The sequence below is a fragment of the Choloepus didactylus genome, chromosome 18, assembly GCF_015220235.1.
Source record: "Choloepus didactylus isolate mChoDid1 chromosome 18, mChoDid1.pri, whole genome shotgun sequence".
Classification (NCBI taxonomy): Eukaryota; Metazoa; Chordata; class Mammalia; order Pilosa; family Megalonychidae; genus Choloepus; species Choloepus didactylus.
Window position 1 is genome coordinate 72,480,290 of NC_051324.1, and position 13,700 is coordinate 72,493,989.

Here is a 13,700-nt window from a genome sequence, read left to right on the forward strand (position 1 = left end):
GCTGCTTTTTCTCAGCGTCCATCACAGGGACGACGCACCTTCTTGCCAGGACCGTGTACTGATCTTAGTGTGCACAGGCGAGGATGTGGAGGAGGCAGTTCCAGAGAACAGGGTTTCACAGCCCTGAGCTCTCGGGGTTGGGGGTGGGGGTTGTGAGAGCAGAACCTGAGCACAGGTGTCTCCAAGCTCCCTTTGAGAAACTGCCTTCTTGTCATGCTGGGAAAGCAGGCAGAGTGTGCAGCGGGGCAGAAAACAGAAGCGAGCAGTCTGAGCTGGAGAGTTCAGCCTTTCCATGGGGTGTTTTAGGAGGGCCAGGCCTGCCCCCCAAATCCTGTGCTTCCCTCTGCACCCAGTGACCTCTGGGGCTGAGGCAGACATGCCTGGGAGGGGTCTGGGGTGGAGGAGCAAGTCAGAGCTGAGTCTGTGCACCCCAGCTGCCACGGCCGCTGTCACCTTAGGCTGAGGCAGTGCTCGGGGCGGGTGTCGGCAGATGCTGTGCTTATTTCCTGTCCGCACGTTTCCTTTTCCCTGCAGGCCTCTGGCTGTACCTGGCAGGGAGCAGCCTGCCCTGCCTCACGTTGATTGGCTCTCCTAATTTTGGGTACAGGTCAGTTCACCGGGACCTGGAGGCCCAGATTGCAATCGTGACAGAAAACCGCACTTTGCAGCAGCAGCTTCACCAGGTTGGTCGGGGTGCGTGGGATTTCCTGGGGTGAATGGGGGTGCAGCCTGGTGCTCCTGAGTGCTGTCGCCTGCCGTTGTTTCCTGCTGGGGACTGAGGGCAGAGGGACAAAGAACTGGAGTCCCCATCAGGCTGCCAGTGGAGGGAGGGAGGTCACCACAGGGCCGCCCTCTGAGGGCTCGTTTCTGATGGCTGCAGCTGCCTCCCGCCTGGCGTGGGCCACTCTTCCTGCCGCTGGGGCTGCTTCCTGGAGGGACACACACCCCTCATCCTAGGGTGCAAGGGGGCAGGCACCAGGGGCCTGGGCCCCTTCAGGGAGTGCTCTAGGCAGCCTCCAGCTGTTTCTGAAAAAGACCCTCTCAAGGAGGCGTTTCAGAGCAGAGTGCGGGCGACGCTCGGAGGGACTGGCGCCCCACAGGTGGCAAGGGCAGGTGGGAAGCCAGGGCCTTTGCACGGAGAAAGGAGAAGCCAGAAGAGCCAGGCCTTAGGAAGCATGCACATCATCAACGCAGAGGGGCAGTTAACGGGGAACAAAGAAATTTAAGGGCTTTCAGGTTCCTTTTCTCACAAAGTTCTGTGACCTTGGGTCATTATGAACTACACTTTTGCACTGATAATATGGATTCTTTTAAAGTTACTTTATTTCAAAATTGTTTCATTTGGTAACAATCTGGTTTGGGTTTTGAATAGACAGGAGATGATGGCGATAGTACTTGAAACAAAAAGCGGTGCCCCGTGCTGCCCTGGAAGGGTGCCGGCTGGCAGCACGGTCCCCTAGGTTGGGTGCTAGGTCTGGAGTTGGGGCGTATGTGTGGGAATCAGGATCGCTGGAGGTTCCTGAAGCTGAAGCTGGTGGCTGCTTCTGCCTCTTACTCATGTCAGGGGGGACAGTCCTGGAGACAGATTCCTTTTGACTTGGATTGTTCTTCTCGTGCTCATAGTTGTAATGGCATTTCTTTTCCTTGCAGCCTGGAGCGGGAGAAGGCAGGCGTTCTTCCTGGGATTGGGGGAGATGGGGTCTGAGAGACACTGTCACCAGCTACGGGAGGCTTGGCACATTGGGTGTTGCTGTGGCCTGGCAGCAGCCCGGGGAACCCCTGGAGGACCCTTTCTCCCCTCAGGAGAGAGCTCCTGAGAATGTCTTATGGACTCTGCAGAGTTGTTTTAAGTCGGGGAAAGAGCAGCCTGTGTCTCTGGGGCCAGGGTTGGAAGTTTCCAGGTCAGGGACCCTGGGCCCTTCACCGTGGGGTCTGTGTGGCCGCTGGTGACTCTGCTGGGTGGAGGCCGGGAGGGCGTGAGGGGCACTGTTTTTCCTCTGGGGGAGGGATGCAGCAGTGGCGCCCGCATCCTCTGAGCGCAAGGTGGTCCCGGCCTTCAGATGAAGAAGGCAGTGGAATTCGCTCCTGCTTTTACCGGAATCTTCGTGTGAAAATGGAAGCACAGCATGCTTACCCATGAGACCTGGATGTGGCGCTGGGCTCCTGTGAACTCGGACCTCCACCCGAGGTCTTTCTGCGGAAGGTGCCGCTCTCCCATCCTGGGTCACGGGAACGCAGACGCTGCTGCTCTGGGCCAGACCTCAGAAGCAGCAGCTGTTGACTTGGTTAAGCCTTTACACCCCAGCGTTCAGGAATTACTCTTGCAAAATTGTTGGAGCCCTTGTTGATGGATGAGGAAATGGTCTTGTTTCCTGGGATGTGCTCTCCTGCTATTTGGGAATCTTGTCAGTGACCGAGTGGGGACGTGGTGCCAGGAAGGGCCTCACGGCCAGGGGCAGAGAGGACACGACAGCGGTCAAGCCTTCTCTGGGGCCAGTGGGACATTGGATTTGTCCGGCGGGCTTCTTCCCGCAGCATGTGACTCGGGAAGCCCCCACAGGCTGCAAGATTCCAGTAAGAGCTTCCTGCTGGCGGCTGGGCCAGGCCGATGTGACAGGCGTGGCCTGCAGCTTTCCTTATCGCACAGAGAACTGTTTCCACAGACCCTCCTCTGGTGACACTTTGTCTGGACTCAGTGGATGAAGGGGTCTCTGGATCTGGATTGATTTGGGGGGCAGAGCTCCCCAGGCTGGTGCCTCGCCCTGGTCCTGGCTGCTGTCCCCCACTTCCTGAGTTCAGGGGACTGAACCCACATCCTGGATCTTGAGAAAAGCTGGGGCTAGTTGTGGTCAGGAGCTGCTTTCCCAAATGACATATTTGGGATATTTTCTTTCTTTTTTTTCCCCCAAACCTGAATCTCGGGGGCCTTTGACTGAGGAGGGTGGTAGTCATGCTACCATGCCTTTTCGTTCTTTAGAGACAGATGGAGCTTGTGCCTTTGAAATGCAGGAGTGCACTTCTGGACCATTCCACCTATGGATTTATATGCTGGGACTGCAGCTGCCCTCCTGGGGGAGGCCCAACAATGCCCAGTGCCAAGAGGGTGGCTGGGACTGCCCAGCCCACAGCCTTTCCACAGCCCCAGAAAGTCCCTAAAACCCCAGCCGCCCAGGGGACCCTGCTCCTCGAAGCCGCCTCTGGAGCTCTGCTGGGGACGCGGTGGGCAGCGGCCCTCCCTCAGGTCCTTGTCAGCCCCAGGAATGGGGAGTTATTTTTTTCAGAATCCAGAGTCCCTCCCTTCACTTAGTACATACAATAAAATGGAAAGCTTCCTGGTTTTGTTCGGAGAACACAGTTGACCACTTGTGACCCAAGAAAGACTCCCTCAAGCAGCAGTGTAGCCTTGATCAGCTGACTTCCTTCTCCATCCCTGTCGTGGAGTCTATGAGGAAACTTAAGTGTTTCTGGTAATTTAATTGAAATCTTGGCCACGTATTCATTTGAAAACATAAAGCTGGAGCCGGGTCTGTGGAGACTGCAAACCAGCCCCCTGAGACCAGAGCTGGCTTCTCTGTCGGGCACATCCAGCCAGGGATTTGGTCCTTGATGGCAGTAATTAGGAGGCCAGAGGACTCGGTCCCTTTGTTTGTGACACGCAGAGCTGGGATGGAAAAGCCGGCCGTGGGGTCTGCTCAGTTTGAAAGTGCCTCATGGACCCCGGCCACGAGGGCGCTGCTTCCCTGCTGAAGGGAGAGGGTGCGGAACCTGATAGTCACAGGAGCATGAGCTCTGGGCCCCGGCACTACCCAGGCCTTGAGGGCCAGGCCCCGCCATGCTCCAGTCCTCTGCCCTTCCGGGGTCCCAGGGTCTGGCTCATCCTCCCGGTGGGCGGCAGCTCTCGGCCCCCAGGGCTTCCCGTGGTCGTCCTGTGGCATCTTCCGGGTGGCACCACATCTCCCATGTCCATTGCCTTGGGGCCGCGTGGTAGCCTGGGAAGGAGGCCCGGGCCTGCATTTTGTCGGGGAGTGCCCTGATGCCCGCAGGCGGGGAGCAGGATTGCCGGCCCTGGCTGCTGCTTGGGTCCCAGAAAACTCCGGCAAATGCTGTGCTGGAGGAAAGCCAGCTCCAAAGGGAATATTTGAGAAAAAAGAGGCAGTTCATCCTCTAGATACAATTTAAGACAAGGCATAAATAAATGTTTTTAAACTGGTGTTTTTAAATTAGGAAAGTAATAAACGTTCATTGTAGAAATTAAGAAAAATCAGAATCAAACCCTTTCAGAGAATCCCTGAGAGCATTTGGATCTTCCTGGCCCTTCTTTTGCTCTGTGTATACAGAGGGAAAAACTGGTTTTTTTTTTTCTTTCTGATGAAATTAGGACTATAGTGTATTTGTTACTTCACATCTAGCTTCTTTCACCTAGTATAGCTGCATTTTCTCATATTATTAAGTAAATGTTCTTTAACATGATTTATCCCATGGTGAGTGCTGGTTTGTTATGTGGGTTTATTATATTTAATTAGTTGATGATTGGACATTTAGGTGGTTTCCAGTTTTTCTCTGCTATAAATGTTGCTGTGATAAATAGCTGTATATGAAAGTTGTGGTGTGTAGTTACTCACCCAGGAAAACTCTTGCAAGTGGAACTTTTTTTTTTTTTTTAAGGCTTTGATCCCTGTTGCCAGATGGCCCTTGGGAGAGCTGAGCCTGCCCCCCTTCCTGGCAGCTGTGCGCCAGAGTGCCTGTTTCCTAAGCCTTCATCACTTGTAATTTTATCATTACAAAGCCATATTATAAAACACCTTTTTGCCAATTTGTTAGAAGAAAAGCGATATCTTATTTAAAAACATCCCATTATTTGCAATTCTTCATTTAGAGAGGGTGAACATTTTAAATGCTTTTTCGGCCCGCTCTCTCTCTTCAACGTAAAATTACCTGTTCCGAACATATTGTGGTCTTGAAAGTCGTTAGGAGGACAGGCTTCTTAGCTTTTCTAAGGGATGTTTTAGGGACAGCCTGTAGGGCCTAGCCTCCTCAAGTGCTGCTGGGTCTCTGGGCTGGGGTTAGCATTTGCAGTTGATGTTTTGCTGGGGCTGGTTCGAGGTCCTGGGCTGGGGACGGTGGGCTGTGTCACCTCGTGCCGGAGGGCTCCTAACTATTCCTGTTCTTCTTCCTCAGGAGCAAGAGCAGCTCTACCTGAGGTCAGGTGCAGTGTCCTCAGCTACCTTTGACCAGCCAAGTCGGCAGGTGAAGCTGTGGGTGAAGATGGTGACTCCACTGATTAAGAACTTCTTCTGAGGACAGACAGGTGCAGACCCTAGTGCCAAAATAAGCAGAGTTTGGCCAGGAACGCATAGTAGGGCCGGTGGGCGTTGTGGAGTTCCCAGGGACCACTCACAGGAACCCCGAGGGCTGACGCCTACATTGGTTGAGTACAAAGCAATAGCGTGCCAGGGTCATGGATGATCATCAGCGTTTTTGAGCCTGATGCCAAATTAGGCAGCCTTTCCCCCTTTTCCCTTCCTCTCTGAACCCCAGGGCCACTGTGGTGGGGTCAGCACGTGTCGTACGCTTCTGTTCTTCCTTCCCCGGGAAGCGGGGGACGCCCTGGTAAAGGGCCCCAACCAAGGTGGCAGAAAGGTAGACTCAGCTCTTCCCTCCTCGAGGCTGAGCACGGGGTGTCATGGGCAGCAGAAGTGGGAGGAGGAGGATGCGCTCTCAGTTGGAGGGTGGCTCCGGCTGCAGCTCACAGGGAGAAGACTTCCCCACCGCTGCTGCCTTGCTGCCTCCGTGACGTTTCCGAGTCGTGTGATTACGTAGATGTGATGTTCAAGGTGCGAGGCAGTTGATAGTAAGACTGGCCTGGCCACCGAAGGAGCCTGCCAGTGGCCATGGGGATGCTGCCGTGGGGGCCCCTCACTGTGTCCCACAGTCAGATGGAGAAGACCTGACTGATGCCCGTGGCGTTCCAGGCACCCGAGACCTATGCAGGCCTGTGGGTGGCTGCGTGGAGGTGGTGATCTGGTCTCCAGATCACATCAGAGCCTGAGTGACCCCCAGATGGCCACAAACCCAAGGGCTGGCCCTGCGAGGGACCAGTCTCCGGGGGTGCCAATGGCTGTTCCTGGGGGCTGCCCACAGCCAGGGTTGGCACTGATAGGGCCTTGGGCTTGTGGGGAGGCAAAGACCAGGGGAAGGGACGGTGCTGGGGCACCTGTGTTGGCAGCCCGGGGCACCTATGGCCTGGGCACAGGGGCCCTCCTGACCCTCATGCTTGTTTTTCTTGTGTTTCATTGTCTAGTTTTTCCTCATTATTTTAACTCCTTTTTAAAAAATTTCCATTCAAATAATGTACGAATTCAGAGTTAGTTCTGAAAAGACACAAAATGCTTCTGTGTACATATGGGGTTGTTCCCTGCTCCTCCTCCTTTCTCTCAAGCACCCCCTTTTGGCTCTTTTGGCTGTTTCTTCTGGAAGTGTCCATATTTCTAAATAATATACGACACTGCTATTTTCCCCCTAAAATATAAAGTCTTTTTTAAAAAACAAAGCCAAACCTCATAACCAGTATCACTCCTGAAAAAAGGTAACAGGAATTCTTAGTATCATCAAATACCCAGAAGGTGTTAACTTTTCCAATTGCCTTATAAATATTTTTTATTTGATTTTCATTTTTTCAATTTGTTTATTTGACTCGAGGTCCAAACATAGTCCATTGTGAATTGGTCTTTTAGACTTTTAGACTTAAGTCTTTTAATCTGTAGGTTTTTTCCCCGCTTGTAACCAAGTTATTGAAGAATGGGCCTCATTTTTACTATAGCTACTTAAAACATTTTCTTGTGTAATCCTCTCACCACAGGGCACCTTTAAAACATGTCTGTGTGCTTATCAAAGGCTAAGCCCCCCACGCTGTGTCTACGGAAGCCAGTCACAAAAACCTCCTTGCTCAGACTTTACATCTTCAAGTGCTTGAACCTTGCACAGAAAAAGAGGCCTTTCCAGAGAAAAGGCTTCTTGGCCCAGGGCATGGCAACTTTGGAGACTGGAGTTTGGATTCCATCCCAGCGTTTTGTCTCTGGAAGCAACTTCCCACCTCTGCCCCCGAGGGCTGAGAGCCCTCACTGCAGCCATCCCGTGGGGGCCGCCGGCCTGGCCACAGCAGCTTCTGTGTGCATGTGGGGGCTCTTGGTCTTGGACCAAAGCCAGCTGCAGCACCCCCACCCAGGGCCCGGGCCGATACTGCGCCTTCAGACAAGCAGCTGGGAGTGGGGTAGAGACGGAGCCCAGGCCTCACCGCCTGGGGGCAGCGCACATCAGTTAACACTACAAACTAGTTATTAAATTGTTCTGCAGGACAATTAAACTAGAGAAGCCAAAGGAATGTGCAGGGGCCCTGGGTTTCTGTTTGGAGAGAGGCTTTCGGTAAACAGCATTAACATTCCCACAGCTTCCCTGGGACCAGAGTAAACACCGCAGCCACAGTAGGGCTTGAGCAACCGCAGGGCTGGGCCCTGCTCAGGCTGCAACCCTGACTTCATCCCTTGTTCTCTGCTAATGAGCGTCAAAAGGTGGCCCTGGGCAGGTCCTCCCGCTCCGCGGCCCACCAGGAGCTCTCCAGAACCGAGGCTCCCGAGCCTTTAAATCAGAGACGAGAGGCAGCAACGGAACGCTCCATCCTCCAGGCACCTACATTACAAAATGTTTTTTGTCCCATTCCCTGTTTTTGAATCACATGTTGGAAAGTTTGGAGATATTTTGTCAGCTAGCTACAGTATGTACGTGTGGGATAAGTTCCTGTTTTATTTCAGGCTTTAAAGACAAAACTGGGAAAACTTCACGTTCTGTGGTTATTTTCTGGTGGCCACTGGCAGCTTGAGCTCCTTGCGGGGCTTGGACTTGAAGGGCTGCAGTGACCCCTCCTGGCCACCCTGCTTGCCTGGCCGCCGCCCCAGAGGGATGGACCCTCAGCCCCTGCGGGGAGGATTCAGGGGCTTCTTGTCCCGCTCACCAGCCCCACCGGGCCCAGGGCTGTTGGGGATTCTCACCCTCAAGAGTCAGGGACCGCTTGTTCACCCACGGTTAGGAAGGGTGAATGTACTTGGAAAAATGTTTTCTTAAAACTTCAGGATTGGGTTTCACTCAGAACGGGGCCAGGTGTTCCTAGAGGATCCCTTCTTGTGTCTAAGTCTAAAGACAGGGTGGCAGGGCACCTTTCCCTCTGGAGTCCATCCCACCTGCAGGTTAGAGACCGTCCTAGCTGCCTCCCTGGCCTCCGGACTTTCAGTTAATCTCCTTTTGCCTGCACCACAGTGCCCGGCCCAGCCTCAGCCGGCAGCCGGGCCCTCGTGCATGGTCCTGCCGCAGGACGCCCGGCAGTGCTGGGGCTCGGGTTTGCTGTCTCACTTTTGCTGACCTTGTCCTGATGGTGGATGTAGACACCCGCCTGCTGGGCTGAGGGCTGCGCTGTGAGCCGGGTCTGTCTCAGGGCTGGCCCGACTGCTGTCCCTGCAGGCTCTGGGGCAGGAGCCGGGCAAGGGGCACTGCCTCCTGCTGCTCCAGCGGGACCTGACGTGGCCTTTCCTCCCTCTGGACTGGCTTAGGGCAGTTTTTAAAATTGTTCTACCGATTCCTGAAACACAGGTAGACCAAAGGCCCGTCCAGGGCAGCGGGGCACTTGGCCCTCCCTTGCCTCGGAGCTGGGTGGGGAATGCTGAGCAGCTGAGCCCCGGGCCCGGTGCCTCGCCCTGCATCGTTTGGCGCCTTGCCTTCTGTTCCAGCAGTGCCATGACCCCTTTCCCGAGCTCACCTCAGGCCTGCGGAACCCTATGGCTGTAGGAAGTGACCTGACATGGGGTAGGGGAGGCGGACAAAGGAAAGGGAGACCGCTGCCGCAGGACCCAGGGGCCGTGGGCTTGGCTAAAGACACCCCAGACTCCTGGGGCCTGAGCCCACATTGGGGTGTCCCTGGACCCACGCTCTTCATGTCATGCTCTTGGACATGTCCTGCTGTGGGGGGCAGTGGGTGAGGGAGGTGCCGCCCCAGAAGTAGCCCCTATGCGGGAGGGTCTGTGGTAGGGTCGCTCTTCAAAATTCGAGTGGGCCTGGGGGGATTAAGAAAGGTTCTTTTGTCCTTGGAGGAGGGAACCTGCCTTAGGATTCTGTGGAGGCGGCAGCTTCTGTTTCTTTGCCCTCGTTGGGGCATCATTTGTGTGTAGCCTCAGCCCAAGGGTAACCCGGCCCAACCTTCTGGGAAGCCAGGCTTTGAGGGTTGAGTCCTCACTGCCAAGCCTGTTCGGGCCCCACGGTGGCCATCGGACGCAGAGTGAAGGCAGAGGCACGTGCAGTCAGAGGGACGTAACGAAACGCCTGCCATTGTTTTAATCTGCTGCCCTCCTGTGCCGCCCACTGCCCCCTGGATAGTCCCAGTATGCTTTGGCATAAAGTGACTCAATTATCGGGGAGGATGAAAGGTGACCCACCAGAGACCAGAGCCGGGCCGAGCTTCCAACTGGAAGTTGGAGATGGGCCCAGGGGAGCTAGACCTGCAGGAGCAGCGCCACGCCCGCCAGCACCCACTTGGCTGCCTTCTCCTTGGTCCTCAGGTTGAAGGTCCAGACGTAGGTGGGCCCGCGGATGCGGGTCTTGTAGACGGGGCACTCATACACGTTCTTGGTCTCCATGCGATCCACAGGGATGGCCTTGATGAAGATGACGGGCATGGCCGGCGTCAGCTCCTTCAGCCGTGCCTCAGCAATGACTCCCGTCTGCATGTCCCAGCGGGCTCCTGCGAGACAGCGGCCTCGGGTCAGGGCGGCCGGTTCCTGGCTGGGGTGCCCCGTGGGAAGACAGGGCTGCAGGGACTGGCCGGGGCCCACAGACCCCAGCCTCAGCCCACCCCCCACCCCCTGAGCCCTGGCCTGGTGCCACGAGTCACTTGAAATGGAGTTAAACGGAGGGCTCTGAGGGCAGTTGAGCACCTGCTGCGTGCCGAGAGCCGCTCAGCTCCAGAGCGCTCAGGTCCCTCTGTTTAAACCTGGCATTTTCAGAGCCTCGTCCACCATACTCCTTAATTTCTGTGGCAGCAAGTCATAAGTCCAGTTGAAAATACCAGGCGATTACAGTTCCCCGACTCCCTACACTGCGTGTTATTGTGCGGTATAAATGACTCTATGTATGTATGCATAAATAAATATTTGCCTTTAACCAGACCACTCATTTTCTGCTCACCTTTTTTAACGTTTCTATTTCCCATTGCTAATTCCAAAATAAACATGGAGAATGGCTGCTGCTCTGCTCATCTTTGTTGATGTGGGAAATGGGGAGATACCCCCCAGTTAGGGGGTAACACACATCACTGCAGGCGAGGAGGTTTGTGCCAGATAGTGGAGCTGAGGAAACGGCCTGCCTGGCTCTCCCCTTGGCCTGCTCCCAATACAGAGACCGGGAGATGTGGGAGAGAATGCCGCTGCGTGCTGGTAGCTCTCCTCCCCGTTCCTCGGTCCCGGCCACACAGACGCCCCACCCTGGGCTCCGGAGGAGAGGGGTCTGCTTGGCCACTGCCCTTTCACCTGTGCCGGGGGCAGCAGCTGCTTGGAGAGCAGAGCGGGGGGTTCCCAGGGGAGTGACGCTGGCTGAAGGCAGCTAATGTCCCTTGGAGCCAGCAGCTTCACCCACAAAACTCGGGGCCTGGGCTCCCTGCTCCGCAGCCGGGAAGGGCCTGTTTCCTTGTCACCTTTAGCCAGGCTTACATTGCTCTCCCAAAGCACTGACGTTCTCAGCGAGAGGGTCCCAGCCTGTTGACTGGAACGCTCCGGGCTCTCCTTTGAGTGCGGTCTCAGAGCACAGGCCATCCTAGTGGTCAGCCCGCCTCGTGCTGGGGCCCGATGTGTCCCTCACAGAGCACCTTCTCCCCTGCCTGCCCAGAGCTACCTCCATCCCCTCAAGCCAAGGAGGCCTGACTCAGGAAGCCTCCCAGACCCCGCCCTCGTTACCTTCCATGAAGAGCCCGTACACGTAGGAGCCCTCCCGGGGCGGAGCCATCATGTCCTCCCGGTTTTTCTTGGTCACTTCCACCGACAGACACATCTTGTCCAGGGGCCACTCATTCTTCCTGGCCATGGACTGCATGATGGCGGTGAGGAAGGATTGGGGGTTGAAGAAGCCAGCCAGCCACACGGTCGTGGGCAGGGCGAAGTCCGTGGTCCAGGCCTCGAGTTCCTGCGAGGAAGCAGAGCAGCTGACGGCAGAGGCTGGAGGCGGCCTGGGAGCGGGTGGCGGCTGCCGAGCAGGGTCGAAGCCAGAACCCCTCTGCCAGCCAGAGCCCGGAGTGCTTTGTGGAGAGCCATCAGTGCAGGGTGGCTGTGACGTGGCTTTACCGTCTGGCTCTTGTTTTATATGTGGGATTGGGACGAGAAGGGTCAAGAAGGGGATGCTTAACGCTGGAGGGTGATTTGGGACCCCAAAGAGGCTTTGCCGTTAGCACCCCGCCTGACGTGGAAGGCACCTTACCCCAGCAGGTCTCGGGGCTGACGGCAGCTGCCTCACCCCCAGCAGGCTTGTTAAATGCCTGGTCAGGGCTTCTGCCCCTTCCAGCTCTGCTCCGACACCAGCCCTGCAGTGGGGACACCCTGCCCCTGCCCCCCGTGTTCCTGCAGGCCCTCGAGCCTTAGCTGGGCAGCGGCTTGGAGAACACGGCCTCACCCTGATGCGGAGCAGCAGGTCGGTGTACCAGGCTGCCAGGCCCATCATGGAGGGGTAGGCCCGGGCCACCCACGAGTCAGGCACGGTGTCGTAGAACAGGGCTGTGGACAGGTCCTCCATGTCAGTGGTGATGGTCAGCTCCCCCTAAGGAACACGGACAGGTGCTGCTCGCTCTGCCCGCTGCTGCTGCAGGCGCGGCCGTCGCCTGGCGTGGTTGCCCGCCCTCGGGGAGGTGGGCGAGCTCAGATGCCCAGTGCCTCCAGAGATGCCCTGTGTCCACGGTCACATCGATGCTTCCTGCCAGGGCACAGCCTAGATAATCCCCGGGTGCCCTACCTGGAGCCCTTGGGCCTCTTTTTCCGAGTGTCCAGAAATCCAGACCAGGAAATGAAGGGGGCAGGCAATGGCGAGCTAATGCCGGGGGCCTGGGGGAGTGTGTCTTGCAGTGGGGAGGTGAGCCAGCCTGCTCCCTGCGTCCCTTCCCGGGTGCCTCTTACCTTCAGCCCCAGATTCAGCTCCTTCAGCGAACGGCGCATCTCGTTGGTCAGGATGTTCATCCTTTCACATTCCTGAAAGGCGACGACCACGTAGGGCGTCTTTTCAGCGGCCTTCGCCATGATCTCGGCCATGTTGAACGTCTCCGGGATCTTCTCGAGGATGTCATCCAGCACAGCCTTCACCTGAAGGCCCCCAGGAGCCCCCTTATTGGCGTTGCAGACGGGAGCGCAGGGCGGAGTGTTATCTCCCTACTGGTGACAGGGCGGCCAGCCCACCCGAGTCCCAGAGGGAGGGAAGGAGAGGCAAGTGGAGTGGCCGGGAAGGGAGCCTTGACCAGCAGGCTTGGAATGTTCTGGTCCCGTGGGCAGGACCATATGACTGGCCGTGGGGGCTTCAGGGCCCCCTGGCCTGGTGCCTTCAGATGTTCCTAGACCATAATGGGTCCCTCCCTCCGTCACATGCACCCCGTGCAGCTGTCCGTGGAGGAGACCCTGCTGGTCACACCACGCACAGAGCAGCTGGCACCGTGGCCACCCAGTCAACCAGCACATTTCTGGTTGGAAGAGAGCACGGGAGTGACAGCAGTAAGGACCCTGCAGTCTAGAATTTGGTCTGTTTACCGAGAAGGCCAATACTTAGCCAGTTTCTCATGGGCAGGACTTTTCGGAAATGATCTCAGTGCAAAGGCACTGCAGCCTTAGGGGGCGGCACAGCGGTAACCCAGACACACGAGACTTGATTGAATGGCTGAAATGCCCTGAGCTTTTCTGACTCTCTGAGTGTCGATGGTATCTGCCCATTGAGCTCATCCATCCTCATCTGGAGGGACTGTCCAATTGGATGTCGGGGACCAGCCACGGTGTCTGCTCTGCCAGGGCTTTTGGCTGGAAGGCTCTCTTGTGTGCGTGGGGCAAGGTTGGAGAATGGGTAGGTGCTCTTTGGAGCAGCATCTGGTGAAGTTAGAGACCCTCCAGGAGGGCACATGCCCTCTGCCTCCTCCCGGAGGGTCTCATACTGAGCCCGCCTCAGGGACCCCCGGAGGGCCCGGGAATCAGTGTGCAGGGCCCACTCCCAGGGCCTCCCATTCCCTCAGGCTGGGGTGGGGTGCAGAGTGCCCTGCCCTCACGTTCCCAGTGCCCCTCCCAGGTGCCAGAGCCCCTGCTCTAGGCCCTGCCTCTCCCCCACCTCCGGGGACACGTTTGGGGGCCCGGTGAGGAGGGACCTGCCTTTTCCTTGCGGGACACGCCTGTGCCGGCTCCGGAGTCGGTCTCCTTGGGCTGCATTTCCAGGACGGTGCGGAACAGCTTCTCGGAGGTGACTGTCAAAAAGCCAATCTCTGCATTGGGGTGCAGGCCATAGAGATAGGGACTCTCGGGGGGCAGGTTCTCGTCGATGTATTCATGGTAACCCTGAAAAGGGGGTGGTTTGCCAGCAGGCTGCCAAGGTAAAGCTGTGCGAGCTGAAACCCGTGTCCTCCGTTTAATAGGCATTTCTTTCCAGCA

At 56.7% G+C, this 13,700-nt stretch overlaps 2 protein-coding genes across 9 annotated transcripts in view; one reads left to right on the forward strand and one right to left on the reverse strand.

The window, feature by feature from the left end:
* The window catches only part of PGS1 (phosphatidylglycerophosphate synthase 1), a 40,156-nt gene extending 29,873 nt beyond the window's left edge, over positions 1-10,283 (forward strand). Inside the window, exons 8-11 of one of the 8 annotated variants that reach the window (XR_005212859.1) lie at positions 535-683; positions 4,666-4,766; positions 5,179-5,308; positions 6,860-10,283. Coding sequence is in view for 4 of the 8 variants with exons in the window: in XM_037810410.1 (XP_037666338.1) it covers positions 535-683; positions 5,179-5,298 (269 nt within the window). In the remaining 4 variants the exon portion in view is untranslated. Of the gene's footprint in view, positions 1-534; positions 684-4,665; positions 4,767-5,178; positions 5,309-6,859 lie in introns of those variants that run through there. The other 7 variants (XR_005212858.1, XM_037810410.1, XM_037810409.1 and 4 more) reach the window with 7 other exon arrangements.
* DNAH17 (dynein axonemal heavy chain 17) overlaps positions 8,820-13,700 on the reverse strand; it is a 143,962-nt gene continuing 139,081 nt past the window's right edge. The window contains exons 76-80 of the mRNA XM_037810408.1: positions 13,425-13,607; positions 12,198-12,380; positions 11,701-11,844; positions 10,992-11,217; positions 8,820-9,784 (exon numbers count right to left, since the gene is read on the reverse strand). Coding sequence (XP_037666336.1) covers positions 9,537-9,784; positions 10,992-11,217; positions 11,701-11,844; positions 12,198-12,380; positions 13,425-13,607 — 984 coding nt within the window. The 3' untranslated portion in view covers positions 8,820-9,536. The remainder of the gene's footprint in view (positions 9,785-10,991; positions 11,218-11,700; positions 11,845-12,197; positions 12,381-13,424; positions 13,608-13,700) is intronic.